The following is a 24419-nucleotide window of genomic DNA, read 5'->3' on the forward strand; positions in this document are numbered from 1 at the left end:
ATAACCTTCACCTCATCACGCACCATGACACCCAGCACAGCAGAGTCCTGCACACGCTGAGGAGCTGATCATGTGACCCCTGACTCCTCCCCTCCATGTGACATCATCACAGGTCCTGGAAGCACAGAGCAGCCATGTATCTAGGGTTGTGCCTATATCCCAGTGGGTAGAAGGACCTGTGGGCGTGACCGCCTTCGTTAGTGGGCGTGACGATGTTTCTTTCCGTCCTCTATACTCATGCAAGGGGGGCTTCTCCACCCCCTGCACCCCCACATCTGGAGCTCTTACCTCCAGACCCCCGCTTCTATTATAATAAACTCTGTGCATCTTCTCGGTATGAGCAATGTCGGTGGAGGCCTCGCCCCTTTCTGGTCACATGGGCGTGATATCAGCAGAGGTCCCTCTGGCCACTGGGATTGAGACGCGACCATATATCCAGTGTGCGGCTCTGCAGGAGGAGGTATGTGGAGATTCCCCATTAGGCCACTTTCACACTTGCGTTGTGCTGTATCCGTTGCAATCCGCCGCCTTGAAGAATTACAGGAACCGTTGCAGGAATCCGTTTATTCCTCATAGGCTTCTATTAAGGGGGATTGCAACGGATGGGCTTGCGTTACATCCGCCCCGCGGCACATCAGTTGTTTTGTCGGTGACCGTTTTGTTGCTGTAAAAAACGCACTCTGCAGGATTCCGTCGGGATCCATTAAGAGGCATAATGAATGTCTATGGTGCTGGATTCCGTCGCCATGGGTTTGGAGACGGATTCCAGTGCAGGATTCCGTCATGTTCTACTGAGCATGCTCAGCATGTCCAGCAGAACGTTCTAAATCGTGTAAAATCACTCCTGGTCTTTCCCGGTCAATGTCGGTCTCTCCCTCTCATACCCTCTCTCATATTCACCCTGCTCTGGCGGCTTCTCCTGCTTTTGAAGATGCCGGCCACTCATTATTCCATCTCGTATTCCCTGCTTTCCCCACCCACCGGCGCCTATGATTGGTTGCAGTCAGACATATCCCCACGTTGAGTGACCGCTGTCTCACTGCAACCAATCACAGACGCCGGTGGGCGGATCTATATCGTGCAGTACAATAAATAAATAATTTTAAAAATAAGGCGTGCGGTCCCCCTCCAATTTTGATACCAGCCAAAATAAAGCCACACGGCTGAAGGCTGGTATTCTCAGGATGGGGAGCCCAACGTTATGGAGAGCCCCCCCAGCCTAAAAATATCAGCCAGCAGCCCCCCGGAATTGCCGCATCCATTAGATGCAACAGTCCCGGGACTCTACCTGGCTCATCCCGAATTGCCCTGGTGCAGTGGCAACGGGGTAATAAGGAGTTAATGACATCGCATAGCTGCCATTAAGTCCTAGGTTAATCATGACAGGCGTCTATGGTCTATGAGACACCCCCCATGATTAATCTATAGTGAAAGTAAATAAACACAAACACCCGAAAAATCCTTTATTTGAAATAAATGACAAAAAAACACCCTGTTTCACTACTTTATTAATTTTCAATTACCCCTCCAGGTCCGGTGTAATTCACACGCCCACGACGCTATCAGCTCTGCTACATCGGAAGCTGACAGGAACGGACGTAGAACACCGCCGCTCTCTGTCAGCTCCACGCAGAAACTGAAGTGAATTGCGCTGTCAACGGTGACGTCACTCAGGTAGTGCATGTGTGTGTGCGGTGATGATGGGAGCGGTAGTGCCTGCGTGTGTGCGGTGATGATGGGGCGGTAGTGCCTGCATGTGTGCGGTGATGATGGGTGTGGTAGTTCCTGCGTGTGTGCAGTGATGATGGGGGCGGTAGTGCCTGCATGTGTGCGGTGATGATGGGTGTGGTAGTTCCTGCGTGTGTGCAGTGATGATGGGGGCTCTCTCTCTCTCTCAAAGACGCAACATGTTATTTCACAGGAATCCGTTGCCTTTATTATCACACTATTTACTACGCATCAGTCACATGAGTCACACAACCCAAGTGTGAAAGTAGCATTAACCCCCTCAGTGCTGCGCTCACACTCCAGGAGACAGAACGTGTTCCCGTCTGTGCGGCTCTTTCAGGAGATCTGTCTGTATTGGGTTACAATCCTGATACAGTTTTTGGGTAGATATGATGTTTTGATCACCCCTTACTGCATTTTATTGAAATGTTGTGGAAGTAAAAAAAAAATGTAATTGTTGCTTTTTTTATGTCATTTTCTGTTATGTTGTTTACCAATCAGATTAATTTATTTTATATTTTAATAAGTTGGACATTTGTGAACACAGGAATACCTAATATGTGTATTTTTTATTGTGTTATTTTCAATTGGGCAAGAGGGTGATGATTTTAACTTTTGGGGGGTTTATTCATACTTTTAAAAACCTCTTTTTTGTTCACTTTTTATTCCGTTTACTAATCTCCATAGGGGATTGAAGCTGTGATCATCCTATTGCTTGTGCTGTCCAGAGCAGAGGATCAGCACCACTCTGTAAAGCCGGCGTCCACAGGAAGTTCACCATGACAGACACAGGGGCCATCAGCTGACCTCCGGCTATGATGACAACACATTGGTGCTCTGCGATCATCTCACATGTCCTCCGATGGGAGCGGGAGACATTGACAGCAGGATTTAACTGGTTAACAGCAGAGGACGGATGTCCAATCTGCCCACCATTGTTAAAGGCATAAATCAGCTGTCATGTGCAGGGAAATATATGTGCCTGCAGTGACACGACCTTGGACATACTGGTACGACCAAGGTCAGGATGGAGTCAATGTTCATTGATCACTGACATTCTGCACTTTATAGCTTTCTTCATTATTTCAGAATAACAAGACATAAAGATTCAGATACAGTCATATGGAAAAGTTTGGGCACCCCTATTAATGTTAACCTTTTTTCTTTATAACAATTTGGGTTTTTGCAACAGCTATTTCAGTTTCATATATCTAATAACTGATGGACTGAGTAATATTTCTGGATTGAAATGAGGTTTATTGTACTAACAGAAAATGTGCAATCCGCATTTAAACAAAATTTGACAGGTGCAAAAGTACGGGCACCCTTATCAATTTCTTGATTTGAACACTCCTAACTACTTTTTACTGACTTACTAAAGCACTAAATTGGTTTTGTAACCTCATTGAGCTTTGAACTTCATAGGCAGGTGTATCCAATCATGAGAAAAGGTATTTAAGGTGGCCACTTGCAAGTTGTTCTCCTATATGAATCTCCTATGAAGAGTGGCATCATGGGCTCCTCAAAACAACCCTCAAATGATCTGAAAACAAAGATTATTCAACATAGTTGTTCAGGGGAACGATACAAAAAGTTGTCTCAGAGATTTAAACTGTCAGTTTTCACTGTGAGGAACATAGTAAGGAAATGGAAGAACACAGGTAGAGTTCTTGTTAAGCCCAGAAGTGGCAGGCATGAAAAATATCAGAAAGGCAGAGACGAAGAATGGTGAGAACAGTCAAGGACAATCCACAGACCACCTCCAAAGACCTGCAGCATCATCTTGCTGCAGACGGTCAACAATACAGCGCACTTTGCACAAGGAGAAGCTGTATGGGAGAGTGATGCGAAAGAAGCCGTTTCTGCAAGTACGCCACAAACAGAGTCGCCTGAGGTATGCAAAAGCACATTTGGACAAGCCAGTTACATTTTGGAAGAAGGTCCTGTGGACTGATGAAACAAAGATTGAGTTGTTTGGTCATACAAAAAGGCGTTATGCATGGAGGCAAAAAAACACGGCATTCCAAGAAAAGCACTTGCTACCCACAGTAAAATTTAGTGGAGGTTCCATCATGCTTTGGGGCTGTGTGGCCAATGCCGGCATCGGGAATCTTGTTAAAGTTGAGGGTCGCATGGATTCAACTCAGTATCAGCAGATTCTTGACAATAATGTGCAAGAATCAGTGACGAAGTTGAAGTTACGCAGGGGATGGATATTTCAGCAAGACAATGATCCAAAACACCGCTCCAAACCTACTCAGGCATTCATGCAGAGGAACAATTACAATGTTCTGGAATGGCCATCCCATTCCCCAGACCTGAATATCAATGAAAATCTGTGGGATGATTTGAAGCGGGCTGTCCATGCTCGGCGACCATCAAACTTAACTGAACTAGAATTGTTTTGTAAACAGGAATGGTCAAATATACCTTCATCCAGGAACTCATTAAAAGCTACAGGAAGCGACTAGAGGCTGTTATTTTTGCAAAAGGAGGATCTACAAAATATTAATGTCACTTTTATGTTGAGGTGCCCATACTTTTGCACCTGTCAAATTTTGTTTAAATGCGGATTGCACATTTTCTGTTAGTACAATAAACCTCATTTCAGTCCAGAAATATTACTGAGTCCATCAGTTATTAGATATATGAAACTGAAATAGCTGTTGCAAAAACCCAAATTGTTATAAAGAAAAAAGGTTAACATTAATAGGGGTGCCCAAACTTTTCCATATGACTGTATTTTAGATTTTCCCTTGTAAATTTGTTCTGTCTTTTTGGTGCTGGGTTGGAGATATTCTGTGATAAATCTTTGTGTCTGACTATAGTTGGATTGTGTGTTATACCGGGGGCAGGACGGGGCCAGGACTGGATGTAGTGATCATGTGAAGCCGGTAACAGCTCCGGAGATTTCTTACATGGGATCTTTAATTACATTAAGCACATTAATTGAAATTGTGTCTTGGGGTCCTGGAAGAGCGTATTAGATTGGAATCTACTGAATAAATGTGCGAGTTGTAAGCATCTCCATTGTCCTAGCGGGGTGAGGGTTGTTCTAGCAGCCAGATGACCTGCTGAGGGCCAATCTTCATCACCTCTGAAGTCTATTCCATTTTGCAGAGTTGGAAAATAGGATCCGATTGGCCTGGCCCAAAGGAGGGATGGCTCAGGATAGGGGTCATTTTAGAATAAATGAGCATCAGTCCTGAATGCACCGGTACCATATTGCAGTAGGCAACCAGTGGGCCAATGGTCTGGTGTAATTTCAGACCTGTGGGGGCTTCCGGTAACAACCATAGCAGTTTGTTTAGGGGTACTGGGGAAAAGGACTGCTCGATCTGTACCCATACCTTCTGTTCTCCATTTCTGCACCAGTCTATTAATCTGGAGAGATGGCAAGTGAGGTGGTATTGCTTCGTGTCGGGCAAACCAACCCACCTGTGTTTGGGTCTAGTTAAGATGTTCGCTTAATTGTCGCTGGCTTGCCCTCCCATATAAAGGAGCATTGGATTGACACAATCGTCTTGAAGAACACGGGTGAAATTTTGACCAGGAGGGCTTGTAGCAGGTAGCCTAGGGACTAGGTAGATTATTCATCTTATAGATATGGCATCTACCAAACCAAGACAACAGAGATTTCACCCAGTGTTCACAGTCCTCCATATAGAGGCAAGCAGTGCAGGGAAGTTATACTGATACAAGAGAATAAGGTCACTCGAAAAATATACCCCCAGATAGTTAAGAGAATGAGACACCCACTTGAAGCTGAAAGAGGATTTCAGATCCTCTACCTCCGCAGGAGGGAGATTTATGTTTAACGCCTCCGATTTTGAAAAGTTAATTTTGAAGTTTGACAGTTGGGAGTATATCTGGAATTCTTTCATCAGATTAGGGAGGGAGGTTCTGGGCGCAGAAACAAAGAACAGAAGGCGAACCGCGTGTGTGGCTACTTTATGCTTGGCCTGGCATATCGCAATGCACGCAACATCTCAGTTAGCTCGTACATGTCTGAGGAAGGGTTCCAGGGTAAGAATGAATATTAGTGGGGATAACGGGCAACCCAGACTGGTACCATTCGAGTTGTTAAATGGGTCCAATAGCATCCCATTCACACGGACCCTGTCTGAAGGGACCGAGTAGATAGACATTATCCATCTTAACATTCCGTCCCCCAACCCCAGACTTCTAAGCGTAGTTATATGAATATCCAGTTGAATCTGTCAGACGCCTTTTCGGCGCCAGTTGAGCGCAACATGGATGTCCCCTGTTTTTAGCTTTGTGTATTAAATTAATAGCCTTATTGTATTGTCATGGGCCTTGCGACCCACTATGAACCCTGCTTGGTCCTTGCGGACAATCTTCTTAAGCAGTGGCGCTAACCTGGATGCAGGGATTTTAACAAAGACCTTGGTGTCTACGCTTAGTAGTCAAATTGGCTGGAAGCTGGCGGGTTGCGTGGGGTCTTTTCCTGTCTTATGGATCACTGTGATATGCGCTCTTAGGGAATTTACATTGGGGGCTGAACCTGCCAGGGCCCTAGAGTTAAATGCCAACAAAAGATGTGGGGTCAGTGTGTCTTTAAGCTTCTTATATTATAATTTGGGTAGTCCGTCGGGTCCAGGTGCTATAGCATCTTACAGCTCCTGATTGGAGATTGGGTTTTCCAATGCCCCAACATCCTCTGCTGCCAGACAAGGCAATTTTGACACTTTAATGTAGTCCAGTATTTTGAAGCGCAGATTGGTCAATGACTTTGGGGGATTGCCAGAGTCTATATTATACTGGGACAGGTAAAATGTTTTGAAGGTCTCTGCTATTTCCGCTGACTAGTGTAGATGGGTGCCCTGTGGGGAGGAGACGATCTTGGAGATGAATGTCGACGCCTGCTGTTGTCTGAGTGCTCTTGTCAGTGTCCCACTGCATTTATTCCCATACTCATAAAAATGCCCCTTGCACTGGGCCAGGACCCCTCTCACTTTTGTTTTAAGCAGCTTTGACAGTTTGTCCCGAACTTTAAAGGGCACCTGTCACCTAGAATATGCGTTCTGACCTATCAGCAGACACATGTGTGCCCTAATTACATCTCCCTACCCATCCCTGTGTTATAAAATTGTATAATATGAAAGTAATAAAAAACGTTTTATTACCTTCATATTTCCTATGTAAATTAGAGAGCTTTTGGGCACAGGGGCGGCGCCTTGCCCCTGCATAATTTCCGTGGTATCACGCCCCTGTGGGCATGATACCATGGAGTCACTTGAGCGACGTCACCGTCGCTCATTCTATCCTGCGCACGTTTATACTTACTATTGCGGCAGGCTTCTCTTCTGCATGTGCAGAGCACGTCTGAAGCCGGCACGTGAACACCCGGAAAAGAAGCCTGCCACAATGCGCGCAGGATAGAATGAGCAACGGTGACGTCGCTCATGTGACTCCATGGTATCACGCCCACAGGGGCGTGTATGCAGACATCAATAGGGCAAGGCGCCGCCCCTATGACCAGAAGCTCTCTAATTTACATAGGAAATATGAAGGTAATAAAACGTTTTTTATTACTTTCATATACAATTTTACAACACAAGGATGGGTAGGGAGGTGTAATTGGGGCACACATGCGTCTGCTGATAGGTCAGAACGCATATTCTAGGTGACAGGTTCGCTTTAAAGAGCGTGCTACCTGCCTCCTGCCGAGGGTGCATGTTTGTGTCAGGTCTCTAGGTCCTTCAAGTGCGCTAAAAGCATAGAGATCTCAAGCTTCCTTTCCCTATTCAGCTGTACACCCTGCTGGATGAGTACTTCCCTAATGACACATATGTGGGCCTTCCACACTGAGGTTGGTTACTTTTTTCCGGGAGCATTCAGAGAGAAGTACTCTGTCAGGGTATGGTGCACCGCTTGTGAAAACCCAGGATCGTCCAAAAGGGAAGTATTCAGTCTCCACTACCACTGATGTGGAACGGGGGATTGTAAAGATAATGTGGCGCCCTGGACTAGCCAGGTCGTCACAGGTAACACTCACACCCCCCCACCCCCACTAGACAGTAACATTAGCCAAACACAAAACCCTTGTTGCCTCCCTCCAGGGTCTGATGTCCATACCAGGTGGGGCGGAGCCAAGCGGTTGGCCCCACCCACCGAGGAGCTCACAGGCCCGGAGGCGGGAAAAGTGACAGTAGTTGAGTTGAGGAGTTCAGTGGAGGAGGTTGAAGTGAGAGAAGAGTGTCTGGGTTTGTGGCCCAGGCACTGACAACAAGGTTGGCAGACAGTAGTGGCCGTCTGCAGAAGTGGTGAATCGACGCAGAACCGTAGGACCGCGGTCGGGCGTTGGCCCGCCGGTACCGACCAGGGAGCGAAGTGAAGCCAGCACACACAGGCAGGGCCATCGGACCCCGACCAGACTTGGAGCTGCCGTCAACAGTCAAATCCGAGTGTGACAGGAACCCCAGGGGTTTCCTAACAACCAAAGACCCGATAGAAGGCAACCGCCCACACCGTGAGGGTATACAGCTACCGCCTAAGGCTAGAGACCCAAGAGCCAGCGCCTGCGGGCAAACAGGCTCCTCCGGCATTTATACACCGGGGAGCGGACTACCGTTGGGGATCCATCGTAGTCAAACAAGTACACAAAGGTGCAGGGAAAGACAGCCGCCATCACCTTTCCGGGGAGAGACACAGCAGCCGGCTGCGGGACCCGTCCATCCAGCCGTTTGGTTTACCGAGGACTTTGTGCATCTCTTGCTGAGTGAGTACACCCGTGCCATCCGGCACCGCACCGCCCCTGCAACCCTGCACCTCACCAACCCTGCCTCCCCGTCACACCACCGGGCCCCGGGACCACCGACCCCTACCCACGGAGGGGGGAAACAACATCCCAGCTGCTCCCTACCATCGCTCCCGGGATCCCCGTCACCAGCAGCGGTGGTGCCCATCTCCACCACAACCCATGGGTGGCGTCACGAACTAAATCCCCCAAACCAACCACCCTTTTCACTCACGGGCGAGGAGCGCCGCTCGAGTCCCCGGATCCGGCCCACCGCTCGAGCCACCGAGCAGCAGCCGCAGGAGCGCCGGACCCGAACATTAGCAAGCGCGTGGCAGCGGCGTCCTCCCCGCCCGCGACAACTTGGAGCTGTGAACAGGATTGAACCCATCTACGTACCAGTAGAAGTGCGCTTTGTGATCTCCGCCGGCGGCGTCCGGACAAAAATTTTGAAGCGCCGCCATCTTTGGCGCGAAAATCTCCCGCTCAAGCGTCTTCTCCGAGCAGGGAAGGCGCGAAAGCGAAGCCCCGCCCCTAAAACAAACGGAAGTGCTGAAGAGAACCAAGGGGGGGGTGCTGAAGAGAACCAAGGGGGGGCAGGTGTGTGTCTGCCTCATGTAGCAGAGGCTATAGAAGCGGGGACGCCAGGACTCTGCAAACATTTTGTTCCTGGAACACTGCTGCGCACGATGTCCCGTCCATCCGGCACCGCTGAAGTCCCAGAGCCCACGCCAGGAACAGCGGTGTGGGTGGAGGTCCGGACCGCTCAAATTTGCTGCCGCCTTCAAGCCCAGGTCCGGTTCTTGATGGAGTGCTGGGTGGCCGAGATGGAAGAAGTGGCGGCGGCCGTGCGGAGACGCGAGGTGGAGGCAGTGTTGGAGGAGCGGGTAAGCGACCCACGCCCCTGTGTCCGAGAAGGACCGGCCGCTGCGGCTGAGGGGCCCGGCCTGCACCTGCTCACCCTCCTGCCTCCCCCGCCATCCGTACCGGTTGCTGCTTCCCCTCCGCTCGGTCTGCTACCCCCAACACCAGTAGCGGAATCCAACCCGTCCGCCCTAGAAGACCGACCTGGGGGTGTTGTTCGGGAACGGCCTGTGTCACTCCCGCTGCCATGGAAGACCCCGCGGGGAGTAGCCGTCCGCAACGAGAAGCCGTCGGCCCCGGAAGTGGCCACACCTGAGATCGTCCCGGCTCCGGCAGTCCGCCCGGCCGTGGAAGAACCGGCTGCTGCCGGCCCGAAGGCCCAACCGGTGAGGCCAGCTGTCCCTGAATCCCCCACCTCGACTGAGGTTGCGCCGGGCCGCCACTGCAAAAGCAGCAGTCCAGGCCACATCACCATAGGACCCCCACGAGAGAGTACCGGGAGTGACCGGTGTGGGCGCGTTCCAGCAGGGTCGACCCGGGCGCAGGGGTCTGCCAACGCCCCTTATTGGGACAGGGAACCAAACCAGTTGGGCCGGGAGATTGCCGCCAGAGAGCAGCAGAGGGCTGAAGTAATGGCGCAAGTAATTAAAGAAAAGGATGCACTCCGTCATGCCACCTTTCGGGTGCGGGGCCCGATGTATGAAGGCCAAGTCCGGCAGTTTGACACGCGGAGGGGCTTCGGTTTCATCTACGAGCCGGGCCTGGAGGCCGAAGTGTTTGTGGCCCGCCGCGATGTCAACTCACATCTTCCCACGGGCCACCCAGGTCGCGATCTATTGCTGGGCGACCTGGTAACTTACACCCGCCACTGCGAGGAGAGGGGCTGGTTCGCCCTGGACGTTAAGCAAAGAAAGAGCCGCGGTGAGCAGATGCGGCCCCAGCCCCCTCCTCCACCAAGCCGTCCGGATGTTGAGCTGGAAGAGGTCCTAGACGAGTACGACCTCAAGTAGTGGCAGCGGTCCGCCGTTGCATAAAGTTGTCCCCCGTTGGGACCCTCAGCAGTTTGAATGAATCAAAATCAACTGAGTTTCACCTGATTGTCGTCAGTGATTATCCCGGCCGTTGCCGGCAAGTTGTCCCCGGAGGGACTCTGTGTGCTTTTACTCCCCACATGAGAAACTGCTCATGAACATGGCCGAGAACTTGCAGGCCACCTTCGAACTTGTGGGCTTGTAAATAATTTTGTGGGATGGAAACTGTTGCCGCCTCCGGAGAGGCAGATTGGAGGAAGGGCCCGCAGCAGAGCAGGCTGGGGCCCGGCCACCACCAGGACCGGTGGCCATCCTCCGGGGGTCAGGGGTCCCCCTTGGACGTGGGGTCCCCTGAAGTGACAGTCGGGTGCGAGTTACCGTACCCGTTCCCACTCGGGCAGCCTGAACCTGGACTGTGGTCAAGGGGTGCGGCCCACTTCTTAGGGGCAGCATCAGGGCTAGGTTGCTTGGGTGGGAGAGCGGAAGACATCCGTCCGTCCGTCATTATTAAAAGTGTTTTTATATGTGCAACGTTTAAGTGACCTAACAAAAATGCTTATGTTTGAAATGTTTACATGTTATTTATATTTCACAGTTTGAAAAAAAAAAAATAAAACTGGTGATGGATGGGTAGCCCGCGGACGGTCTGCATTTCACCAAGGGGGAATGTGGCGCCCTGGACTAGCCAGATCATCACAGGTAACACACACACCCCCACCCCCACTATACAGTAACATTAGCCAAACACAAAACCCTTGTTGCCTCCCTCCAGGGTCTGATGTCCACGCCAGGTGGGGCGGAGCCAAGCGGTTGGCCCCACCCACCGAGGAGTTCACAGGCCTGGAGGCGGGAAACAGTAGTTGAGTTGAGGAGTTCAGTGGAGGAGGTTGAAGTGAGAGAAGAGTGTCTGGGTTTGTGGCCCAGGCACTGACAACAAGGTTGGCAGACGGTGGTGGCTGTCTGCAGGAGTGGTGAATCGACGCGGAACCGTAGGACCGGGGTCGGGTGTTGGCCCGCCGGTACCGACCGGGGAGCGAAGTGAAGCCAGCACACACAGGCAGGGCCATCGGACCCCGACCAGGCTTGGAGCCGCTGTCAACAGTCAAATCCGAGTGTGACAGGAACCCCAGCGGTTTCCTAACAACCAAAGACCCGATAGAAGGCAACCGCCCACACCGTGAGGGTATACAGCTACCGTCTAAGGCTAGAGACCCAAGGGCCAGCGCCTGCGGGCAAACAGGCTCCTCCGGCATCCATACACCGGGGAGCGGACTACCGTTGGGGATCCATCGTAGTCAAACAAGTACACAAAGGTGCAGGGAAAGACAGCCGCCATCACCTGTCCGGGGAGAGACACAGCAGCCGGACTTTGTGCATCTCTTGCTGAGTGAGTACACCCGTGCCATCCGGCACCGCGCCGCGCTGTCCCTGCAACCCTGCACCTCACCAACCCTGCCTCCCCGTCACACCACCGGGCCCCGGGACCACCGACCCCTACCCACGGAGGGGTAAAATAACATCCCATCTGCTCCCTACCATCGCTCCCGGGATCCCCGTCACCAGCAGCGGTGGTGCCCATCTTCACCACAACCCGTGGGTGGCGTCATGGACTAAATCCCCCAAACCAACCACCCTTTTCACTCACGGGCGAGGAGCGCCGCTCGAGTCCCCGGATCCGGCCCACAGCTCGAGCCACCGAGCAGCAGCAGCCGCAGCAGCGCCGGACCCGAGCGTTAGCGAGCGCGCAGCAGCGGAGTCCTCCCCACCCGCGACAATAACGTTATTGTGCAGAACGCATGGTTCAAAAAGGAAATAACATCAATACATGGGATCTTTCTGATGTTACATTGTCAACTTCTCTTTATTCAGGTCCCTACAATATCGGATCCTCTCAGATCTTCTATAAAAGAGAATTTTCCTGATTGACCCATCAAGGATGGATAGGGACAGGGACAAGATGGTGGAGAGGATATTACACCTCACCCTAGAGATCCTCTTCCGGCTTACTGGAGAGGTGAGAGATTCTGATGACGTCACATTACATCATTCTTATCTATGGGAATAACAGATGGACAGAACTGGAGAGGTGAGGACTAGAGATGTGCGGACCCTTTGAAGTTCAGGTTTGGCGGTTTCAGCCAAACTTTAAATAAATAATCAAAACATTCTGTATTAGATCACCTTTAAAGGGAACCTGTTAGCAGAAATTTCGACTTAAACCTAACAGATTCCCCCTCTGCAGCTCCTGGGCTGCATTCTAGCAAGGTCCCTGTTAGTATTGTGGCCCCTTTCTGACCCAAAAAAAGAGTTTATATCGAGGTACCTTTTTGGCTTCTGATTCTCTAAATGTGTCACGGGGGCGGGCTGCCTGATGGCCGTTATTCTGCCCCCTGTTCCTGTATGCCGCCCCCATCGCCGATTTCTATACTTCTGGACGCCGCCCACTGCTCCAGCCATCCCCGCGCATGCCCAGTGCTCATCTCTCGTGGATGAGCACTGTGCCCAGTGTCACCGGTGTGATAAAAACTCTTTTTTTGGGTCAGAAAGGGGCCACAATACTAACAGGGACCTTGCTAGAATGCAGCCCAGGAGCTGCAGAGGGGGAATCTGTTAGGTTTAAGTCGAAATTTCTGCTGACAGGTTCCCTTTAACCCTTTCACGACCGGCCGATTTTTCGCTTTCCGTTTTTTTTTTTCGCCATTCTTTTTCTGAGAGACGTAACTTTTTTATTTTTCAGTCAATATGGTCATGTGAGGGCTCATTTTATGCGGAACGAGCTGTACTTTTAAATGAAACCATCAGTTTTACCATATTGTGTACTAGAAAATGGCAAAAAAATTCCAAATGCTGAAAAATTGCAAAAAAAGTGCGATAGCACTATGGTTTTTGAGATATTTTATTCACTGTGTTCACTATATGGTAAAACTGATGTGTGGGTGTGATGCCTCAGGTCAGTGCGAGTTCGTAGACACCAAACATGTATAGGTTTACTTTTATATAAGGGGTTAAAAAAAAATCGGAAGTTTGTCCGAAAAAAGTGGCGCACGTTTTACGCCATATTCCGTGACCCGTAGCGTTCTCATTTTTCGGGATCTTAGGCTCAATGACGGCTTATTTTTTGCGTCTCGAGCTGACGTTTTTAACGGTACAATTTTTGCGCAGATGCTACGTTTTGATCGCCTCTTATTGCATTTTGCGCAAAAGTTGTGGCGACAAAAAAACGTCGTTTTGGCGTTTGGAATTTTTTTGCCGCTACGCCGTTTACTGATCAGATTAATTGATTTTATATTTTGATAGATCGGGCGTTTCTGAACGCGGCGATACCAAATGTGTGTATATTTTTTATTTTTTTAACCCTTTAATTTTCAATGGGGCGAATGGGGGTGATTTGAACTTTTAGGTTTTTTTGTTTTTTTTTAATTTTTTAAAACTTATTTTTTTACTTTTTTTTTTTTATTTTGCTAGTCCCCCTAGGGGGCTATTGCGATCAGCATTCCGATCGCTCTGCAGTATCTGCTGATCACAGCTGGAAGGCTGTAAACAGCAGATACGCTGTCTTTCTCTTTTGCTGTGCCCCGGGCACAGCGAAAGTGAAACCAATTCATGTGTAGTACAGGAGTCATCACATGACCCTGTACTACCATGACAACTATCGGGAGTCACGTGATCGCGTCACGTGACTTCCGGTTTCGGCGGTAAGTAAAACTTTACCGCGATTGCGCTTATAATGGCGCTGTCATGTATTGACAGCGCCATATAAGGGGTTAATCGGCACGAGCAGATAACGATTCTGCTCGTGCCTAGCAGGCACACATCTCAGCTGTGAAAATCAGCTGAGATGTGTGCCGATCGCGGCATGCTGCCGCCGGAGGACCGCGGGCAGTAAGATTATGTCATTTAGGACGTAATTTTACGGCCCGCGGTCGTTAAGGGGTTAAATAGTCATAGTTATCAAAATACCTTTAAAAACCATAAACGGTTCATAAAAAGAAATTGGTGACTTTTTTCGTATTAAAATAATAATTTTATTTAATTTTTTTAAAACATATTCAAAATAAATATAAGACAGGATCAGAAAAACCAATATAATTTAGCAGCGGTATAACAGGTAATATAAATATCTAGTGCAATGACCAATAATATAAAGATCCGTTAGCTATATAGAACATATAAATCATAAAGTGCAAAGTGTTATTTTATATGTAGTTATATATAATACCAGAAAAAGAAGGTATATTGAAAGTGACTTGTTGCTATAAGGTGCATGTGAGGTGTAAAACATATTTCTAAGTCTGATATACCTTAAAATTGGTCAGGAATGTCCTGCGTGCCGCTATGCCCCAAAGTGGGTTTCAAGCGTTCTTTTCTTCAGGAAAAATAAAGTTCAGTTCCGAAACCGTACTTGATCTCAACTCCATTGGAAGTCACTGATTGGGCAGTTCGGCTTTCTGCCAACATGCAGCCAGTCATAAACAAAGCACTTCTGGGGTAGGGAGGGCGTGGTTTTTTTTCCCTTTTGTACACACTACATCTGATAACGGTGATTTTTTTACCCCCTCTGCAAGCCATTCAAATATTGCAAGCGGCTCATACTGGGCTAACCATATCTGATCACAGCGATGGTCGTTGGAGTGGTCAGCATACGTAAAGCACCTGAACTCACAACTTGAACATTTTTTTTGTAAAGTCTTTGTTTGGTTCGAACACCAAACTTTACTGTTAGGGTCCGCTCATCTCTAGTGAGGACTCTGGAAATGACTGTAGTGAGATTTATTAATGTGTCTCTCCATAACCAGGATTACACAGTAGTGAAGAAGACCTCTAGTGATCGCTGTCAGGCCCATGTTTCTGAGGGATGGGGAAGACCCCTGAGCCCAATCACAGGACCCCCACCTCACCTCCTGATACATGAGGACATCAATGAGCAGAAGATCCTAGAACTCACCTACAAGATGATTGAGCTGCTGACTGGAGAGGTGACACTGCTGGGAATGCTGGGACATTAGACAGTAACGCTATGAAGGGATTGGGGGATGACGGTATCATTGTATGTGTCAGGTTCCTATAAGGTGTCAGGATGTCACAGTCTATTTCTCCATGGAGGAGTGGGAGTATTTAGAAGGACACAAAGATCTGTACAAGGACGTCATGATGGAGGCTCCCCAGCCCCTCACATCTTCAGGTAATAGACAGGACTAAATACACACGGCCTATAATTATCTGTATGTAAAGAATAAATTCAGTCCCTGTATGTGTTTCCTCCAGTTCTATCCAGTAAGAGGACAACATCAGAGAGATGTCCCCGTCCTCTTCTTCCACAGGACTGTAAGCAAGAAAATCCCGATGTTCCTCAGGATGATCAGGTAGATGGAGAGAAGGTGTCATGAAATCTCCCTATGATGTGTAGGCGGCTGTGAAGGTCTTGTGTTCATTCTTGTTTTATCTACCAGTATTATACTCTGAATGGTCAATGTATTTGCAATTCCAGTCTTCTGATATAAACCTTTCTAAATGGAAATTTGACAAGAGGCTCCAAAAATTGAGAAGAAAATTCAGTAATCTGTTTCTGTGCATCACTTCCAGTGTGAATCTGTAGCAGAATGGAAATATTGAATCATCTGTTCGACTTTGAACATTGGTGTTGAGATTATACTGAGAGTATCGAGATAGAGATAAAACATGCAGAAAAAGTGGGTCCAGTGAATATAATGAACTCATCACTCATCAAGAAGGTTTAATCATAATCACAGATGAGGATTCTTTACTGTAGAGCAGTGAGACTATGGAACTCTCTGCCGCATGATGTTGTAATGAGTGATTCATAACTAACTAACATTTAAGCAGAGACTGGACGCCTTTCTTGAAAAATGTAATATTACCAGTTATGTATATTAGATTTTTATGACAGGGTGTTGATCTGGGAACTAGTCTGATTGCCGTATGTGGAGTCAGGAAGGAATTTTTTCCCCCTTGGAGCTTGTTTGCCACATAGTTGTTTTTTTTTTTTGCCTTCCTCTCGATCAACAAGTTAGACTACGGGTTGAACTGGATGGACTTATGCGGGCTTTGCACACTACGACATCGCAGGTGCGATGTCGGTGGGGTCAAATTGAAAGTGACGCACATCCGGCATTGCATGCGACATCGTACTGTGTAAAGCCTAGATGATACGATTAACGAGCGCAAAATCGTCGTAATCGTATAATCGGTGCAGCGTCGGCGTAATCCATAATTACGCCGACGAGACAGTCCGATGTTGTTCCTCGCTCCTGCGGCAGCACACATCGCTGTGTGTGAAGTCGCAGGAGCGAGGAACATCTCCTACCGGCGTCACCGCGGCTTCCGTAGGATATGCGGAAGGAAGGAGGTGGGCGGGATGTTTACATCCTGCTCATCTCCGCCCCTCCGCCGCTATTGGCCGCCTGCCGTGTGACGTCGCTATGACGCCGCACGACCCGCCCCCTTAGGAAGGAGGTGGGTCGCCGGCCAGAGCGACGGTCGTAGGGCAGGTGAGTGCGTGTGAAGCTGGCGTAGCGATAATTTTCGCTACGCCAGCTATCACACGATATCGTACTTGCGACGGGGGCGGGGACTATCGCGTGCGACATCGCAGCATCGGCTTGCGATGTCGCAACGTGCAAAGCCCGCCTTAGAGTCTCCCTTCAACCTTAAAAAATTATGATACTATGAAAAAAAAACTATGATGATCACAGAAAGGAGTGACAGGATTTCATTCTTAACCATTCTGAAGAATACTTGAAAAATCAAAAAAATACTTCTTCAAATGGAGCAAGTGTGAACAGATGGCAACTGCTAAAACTACATGAAACTCCAACAAAAGGGATACAGCAGCACTGTGCAAGCGCTGAAACATACGCAAACAAAGAATATAAGAAATTTAAACTGCATTAACCCCTTCACGACCGGCTGATTTTTCGCTTTCCGTTTTTTTTTCGCCATTCTTTTTCTGAGAGACATAACTTTTTTATTTTTCAGTCAATATGGTCATGTGAGGGCTCTGTTTTTGCGGAACGAGCTGTACTTTTAAATGAAACCATCAGTTTTACCATATAGTGTACTGGAAAACGGCAAAAAAATTCCAAATGCAGAAAAATTGCAAAAAAAAGTGCGATAGCACTATGGTTTTTGAGATATTTTATTCACTATGTTCACTATATGGTAAACCTGATGTGTGGGTGTGATGCCTCAGGTCAGTGCGAGTTCGTAGACACCAAACATGTATAGGTTTACTTTTATATAAGGGGTTAAAAAAAAAAATCGGACGTTTGTCCAAAAAAGTGGCGCATGTTTTACGCCATATTCCGTGACCCGTAGCGTTCTCATTTTTCAGGATCTATGGCTCAGTGATGGCTTATTTTTTGCGCCATTTTTGCGCAGATGCTACGTTTTGATCGCCTCTTATTGCATTTTGCGCAAAAGTTGTGGCGACAAAAAAACGTCGTTTTGGCGTTTGGAATTTTTTTGCCGCTACGCCGTATACTGATCAGATTAATTGATTTTATATTTTGATAGATCGGGCGTTTCTGAACGCGGCGATACCAAATGTGTGTATATATTTTTTTTTTTTAACCCTTTAATTTTCAATGGGGCGAATGGGGGGGTGATTTGAACTTTTAGGTTTTTTTGTTTTATTTTAATTTTTTAAAACTTTTTTTTTAACTTTTTTTTTTATTTTACTAGTCCCCCTAGGGGGCTTTTGCGATCAGCAATCCGATCGCTCTGCAGTATCTGCTGATCACAGCTACAAGGCTGTAAACAGCAGATACGCTCTCTTTCTCTTTGTGGCACAGCGAAAGTGAAAGCAAGTCAGGTGTAGTACAGGAGTCATCACATGACCCTGTGTTACCTTGACAACTATCGGAAGTCACGTGATCGCATCACGTGACTTCCGGTATCGGGCGGTAAGTAAACGTTTACCGTGATCGCTCTTATAATTGCGCTGTCACATATTGACAGCGCCATATAACGAGTTAAACGGCACGAGCAGATAACGATTCTGCTCGTGCCTAGCAGGCACACATCTCAGCTGTGAAAATCAGCTGAGATGTGTGCCGATCGCAGCATGATGCTGCCGGCAGACCGCGGGCAGTAACGTTATGACCGCTAGGACGTAATTTTATGGCCCGTGGTCGTTAAGGGGTTAATGCTATATAAATATAAACCTTCTTTGCCCAAAAATTGGCCAATTCTTGTATGCCCATCAACCACAGCACGGTGACCTTTCTCTGATGGGACCCTCTATTAGTGTCATGCCTCTCCTGAACTAAAATTCTACAAATATATGGGCAGATGGCATCTAGCAGTTATTAAAACCACCCTGTGGCTGATGAGTGGAAAGAAAGGAGTGACAGTAGTTCATCCATAACGATTCTGAAGAATAGTCAGTGCACAGTCTTGTACTGCAGCTAGATACTGATGATACAGCTAAAAGAACTGGAGTTTTCCTCTTGGAAATGCTATAGAGCATTTCCGGGAGGCGGTTGTATGGACTGTTTACAGCAGTTCAGTACCACCATCTTACTTGTGTGAACTGTAAAAAGCTGTCCTGTCCTCAAGGGCCAATATTCCTGCAGAACGATCAACACAGACTGGAACTGATGACATAGAATTGCTGTAGTTCTGAAGAGCGAAGGTGAATGTACACTCTACTAGATGGTGTCTGTAATAATGTGGCCATTCAGTGTATGGTTTATACTTGGTGGAGATGACAGGACAAAGCTGATCATAGACATTAGATGTTGTCTGGATCTTCTCACAATTTTCTGGTTATGGAGACTGCTGGTTACAATTAGGAGGCGACAGGTTGGATTATACAGGAGACCTGCAGCTTTGTGATATCTACTGCTGTCAGTTTTGGTCGTTTTGTTAATTTTTCATCTATTCTGTTTTTTTTCTACATGATTTTTTACGATTCCTCCATCTGTCTGTGTCTTTTACAATATTATTTTCAGGGTGAAGATCTGACTCCTATTAATACAGAGACATATGTGAGGGGTGATGAGCGGAGTAAAGAGGAGATTCCTACAGATAACCGCACAGGTGAGAAGTGACCACTAAATACAGAGAAGTCACAGATTTCACTCAGCCACTGGTTGTAGCTTTATGGGCCCGATTCATTGAGACTGGTGTTATGCATGTCAGTCTTAATGTATGGGGCCGCTGGTGTAAGATGCACCAAATTCATGTAAAGGCGAATGTCAGGGACTAGAGAACATCTTCTGGAGTGACACTAGTGTCGTGTTTTTCATGAATCAGAGAAGTGGGCATAGCCATGGTCCTTCATGACCAAGCACCATCCATTTTTTTTTTTTTTAATTCAATATTTTTTATTAACATTTTCCAACCACATACAGTATATACACTTAAAAAGAAAAACATCCCCAGTTTCCACCCTCTCCTCCATGTCGTTCACACCGTGCACCTCAGTTTCACTCAAAAACACTACACCATTACTGAAACTTGGGTCAACCACTGCAATTTTAGCACATTCCCATTTGCTCATGTTAGAGTAATGATTCCCCTCTCACTCCCAAAGCTTCAGCTTATAATCCTTACACCGACTTCTTTCAGATTCTCTGATAGCTGTATGACTTTACATCCATAAACCCCTATTTTTATATGACGTCACCCCAGTATACTCTCTAATCACATGTATGTTCCCCCTCCCCTCTGTACTCTGTTATCTTGTTTGTAAATGTATTTTACCCCTAAGTAAATCTACAGATGCTAATCCCGGGGCGATGAACCATGCGTCACTAACTTTTTCATATATAAGAGGTCTGACTCCCTTAAGAGGACCTAGGTCATATGAAAAGGTTTGTTAAAAGGCCACTTTTGACTTTTAGGATTGCTACATCCATCAGGTGGCGCTAGAGTTTGTCTCCTTTCCTGGAGAGACAATTTGAATAATTCCCAGAGGGGCATTGCAGCTATAAGTCCCCTTACCACTGACAGCCAGACTGGTTTGTCAGGTCTCCATAAGGAGAATAGTCTTCCCCCGTGGTCCCCACATAGCTTCTCATAAGCCAGATCAGATACCCACACTTTGCACTGACGAGGGGCAATCACCCCGAAACACCGTGTCTGCAAATTGGGATTCTGATCTGGCATATATCCTAGGTCATATGAAAAGGCTAAAAGGCCACTTTTGACTTTTAGGATTGCTACTTCCAATAGGTGGCGCTAGAGTTTGTCTCCTTTCCTGGAGAGATATCATTTGAATAATTCCCTTAAGATATACATTTTTTTCCACTGAAATAATATGATTGACTTTATGGATGAACTACCCTCGTAATGCAACGTGTAGGAATCAACTTGGTAGCATACAGGACTCTAGCAATTGTTATTTTCCTATATTCGTCCACAAATATTTCCTCCACATATCCTAGAAGACACATTACAGGGACTCTACCCACTGTCACCCCCAATACCAGGTGATTTACAGTTAGGTCCAGAAATATTTGGACAGTGACACAAGTTTTGTTATTTTAGCTGTTTAGAAAAACATGTTCAGAAATACAATTATATATATAATATGGGCTGAAAGTGCACACTCCCAGCTGCAATATGAGAGTTTTCACATCCAAATCGGAGAAAGGGTTTAGGAATCATAGCTCTGTAATGCATAGCCTCCTCTTTTTCAAGGGACCAAAAGTAATTGGACAAGGGACTCTAAGGGCTGCAATTAACTCTGAAGGCGTCTCCCTCGTTAACCTGTAATCAATGAAGTAGTTAAAAGGTCTGGGGTTGATTACAGGTGTGTGGTTTTGCATTTGGAAGCTGTTTTTGTGACCAGACAACATACGGTCTAAGGAACTCTCAATTGAGGTGAAGCAGAACATCCGGAGGCTGAAAAAAAAGAAAAAATCCATCAGACAGATAGCAGACATGCTTGGAGTAGCAAAATCAACAGTCGGGTACATTCTGAGAAAAAAGGAATTGACTGGTGAGCTTGGGAACTCAAAAAGGCCTGGGCGTCCACGGATGACAACAGTGGTGGATGATCGCCGCATACTTTCTTTGGTGAAGAAGAACCCGTTCACAACATCAACTGAAGTCCAGAACACTCTCAGTGAAGTAGGTGTATCTGTCTCTAAGTCAACAGTAAAGAGAAGACTCCATGAAAGTAAATACAAAGGGTTCACATCTAGATGCAAACCATTCATCAATTCCAAAAATAGACAGGCCAGAGTTAAATTTGCTGAAAAACACCTCATGAAGCCAGCTCAGTTCTGGAAAAGTATTCTATGGACAGATGAGACAAAGATCAACCTGTACCAGAATGATGGGAAGAAAAAAGTTTGGAGAAGAAAGGGAACGGCACATGATCCAAGGCACACCACATCCTCTGTAAAACATGGTGGAGGCAACGTGATGGCATGGGCATGCATGGCTTTCAATGGCACTGGGTCACTTGTGTTTATTGATGACTGACATAACAGCAGACAAGAGTAGCCGGATGAATTCTGAAGTGTACCGGGATATACTTTCAGCCCAGATTCAGCCAAATGAAGCAAAGTTGATCGGACGGCGCTTCATAGTACAGATGGACAATGACCCCAACAATACAGCCAAAGCTACCCAGGAGTTCATGAGTGCAAAAAAGTGGAACATTCTGCAATGGCCAAGTCAATCACCAGATCTTAACCCAATTGAGCATGCATTTCACTTGCTCAAATCCAGACTTAAGACGGAAAGACCCACAAACAAGCAAGACCTGAAGGCTGCGGCTGTAAAGGCCTGGCAAAGCATTAAGAAGCAGGAAACCCAGCGTTTGGTGATGTCCATGGGTTCCAGACTTAAGGCAGTGATTGCCTCCAAAGGATTCGCAACAAAATATTGAAAATAAAAATATTTTGTTTGGGTTTGGTTTATTTGTCCAATTACTTTTGACCTCCTAAAATGTGGAGTGTTTGTAAAGAAATGTGTACAATTCCTACAATTTCTATCAGATATTTTTGTTCAAACCTTCAAATTAAACGTTACAATCTGCACTTGAATTCTGTTGTAGAGGTTTCATTTCAAATCCAATGTGGTGGCATGCAGAGCCCAACTCGCGAAAATTGTGTCACTGTCCAAATATTTCTGGACCTAACTGTATATTTAAGACCATTGTCCAAAATGTTTGAAAACGAGGACACATCTACATCATAAGCAAATTATCTGTATCTTCTCTGGTATACCTGGGACACCCAGAGTCTGTGCGTGTGCCCGCCTTATACATCCATAGTGGTGTTCTATGTACAGGATATATAATTGTGACAATCATCAGGGCTCATTAAGCAATAGTTTGGGGACATTATCCACAATGGAATCCCACATTTCTTCTGAAATAGGTCCCAGTTCACTTAGCAACTTACTTTTTGCCTTAATGGGTGTTTTACCAAAAATGCACTCGAGATGTCCATAGATCACCGATAATAACCACTTGGAACTTCTCTGTGATCCAATCATGTCCAGCACTACATCCATCCATATGACAATTGAAGACGGCCTATGTTGAATGTCAAATGCATGCCGTAATTGAAGAAACCTTTAAAATATGTTTGGATGTAAAGAATATTTACTCCTTTAGTCGCCCAATGGTTTAAAAGTATCCTTATCTACAAGTTGAGAAAGGTTCTAAATCCTAACCCACTACCAATATCCAGAGCCTATTCTGTGCTCCCATGGTTGGGTCTTTGATCACCTCATCCTCTGCCTCCCTCAGCTCTTGTTCTACAAGTCGATCCTGTTGTCTGGTTGGAACTTAGCTGTAGATATTTCCTTAATAAAAAAAATACCTCTAAAGTACGCCTTTCGTGCCTCCCGCACATATGTTATTAATGTTGTATACTTGTTTATCACAAGGTACTCTCTCAGATCCCCCTCCACTTTCTTATTGTCAATGACCTGCAGCCAAAATGGATTCAACTTCCAAGCGGGTTTGTTATACTGTACATAGATAGGTCAAACATGTCCAGGGTCACACAGATAAGTGAGTGATCAGACAACACTCTAGGTAGATATACAACATCCAAGTTCAACCCCCCTATCCCATCATTGCCCAGTGCCGGATCAGTTCTCAACAAAGAAGAGAATGTAGCTGAGCAAGAAGAGTATTGATACCGATCCTGGTAGCGGTCTCTCCAGGTCTGTTAAGGACAGTTTTTTAAAGCGAACCTGTCACCAGGTTTTTTGCCATATAAGCTGCGGCTAGCACCAGTGAGCTTTTATATACAGTATTCTAGAATACTGTATATAAGTACCCAGGCTACTCTGTAGAACCTAATAAAGACCTTTATTATACTCACCTAAAGGGGGGTCGGGTTCCATGGGCGTCACTGCTTAGTCCGGCTCTTCCTCTATCTTGTGCAATCGCCGTCCTCCTTCCCAACCCCGTGTACATGACACGACCTACATCATGCACACAGAGGACGCCATTGCACTCCTGCTCATGCACACTTTGATCTGCTCTACTGAGGGCAGAGCAAAGTACTGTAATGTACAGGTGCAAGGAAACGTCAAAGACCACCCACTCATGCGCACTACATTACTTTGATCTGCCCTCAGCAGATCAGATCAAAAGAGCACATATACAGTATTCTAGATTATTCTATATAAGGGCTCACCTGGTGCCAGGTTCCCTTCAAAAGGGATAAAATTAGCTCCCACTTCCTTGGCCTCTTGCCTTCCTCTGTCTCAATGGGAATCTGGGATGTTATTAAAATCCCCTTTATAACATATGGGATTTATGGAAAATCCACTATAATCTTAATGATTTTGTGTAAAATGTCTGGAATATGGCGGTGGTCGTATATACTATAAAATTTTTAGTACAGACTTTATATACAAAGTACAATATAATCAGACATACTGAACCGACCAGGGGAGATAATTTGCTAGATCTGGTCCTGTCAAATAGACCGGATACAATTTCAGATCTACAGGTCCGGGAGCACTTGGGCACCAGCGATCATAATATGGTAAGCTTCGACATAATATTCAATAGAACATTTCAAAGGGGGAATGCTAAA

General features: G+C 46.7%; 1 protein-coding gene across 1 annotated transcript in view; it reads left to right on the plus strand.

Moving 5' to 3' along the window:
* The first annotated feature begins 320 nt into the window (after positions 1 to 320).
* LOC142311984 (uncharacterized) overlaps positions 321 to 24419 on the plus strand; it is a 39282-nt gene continuing 15183 nt past the window's right edge. The window contains exons 1-7 of the mRNA XM_075350858.1: positions 321 to 460; positions 1532 to 1674; positions 12253 to 12397; positions 15180 to 15359; positions 15442 to 15565; positions 15649 to 15746; positions 19356 to 19443. Coding sequence (XP_075206973.1) covers positions 12320 to 12397; positions 15180 to 15359; positions 15442 to 15565; positions 15649 to 15746; positions 19356 to 19443 — 568 coding nt within the window. The 5' untranslated portion in view covers positions 321 to 460; positions 1532 to 1674; positions 12253 to 12319. The remainder of the gene's footprint in view (positions 461 to 1531; positions 1675 to 12252; positions 12398 to 15179; positions 15360 to 15441; positions 15566 to 15648; positions 15747 to 19355; positions 19444 to 24419) is intronic.

Source organism: Anomaloglossus baeobatrachus, chromosome 5 (genome assembly GCF_048569485.1).
Source record: "Anomaloglossus baeobatrachus isolate aAnoBae1 chromosome 5, aAnoBae1.hap1, whole genome shotgun sequence".
In the NCBI taxonomy this organism is placed as follows: Eukaryota; Metazoa; Chordata; class Amphibia; order Anura; family Aromobatidae; genus Anomaloglossus; species Anomaloglossus baeobatrachus.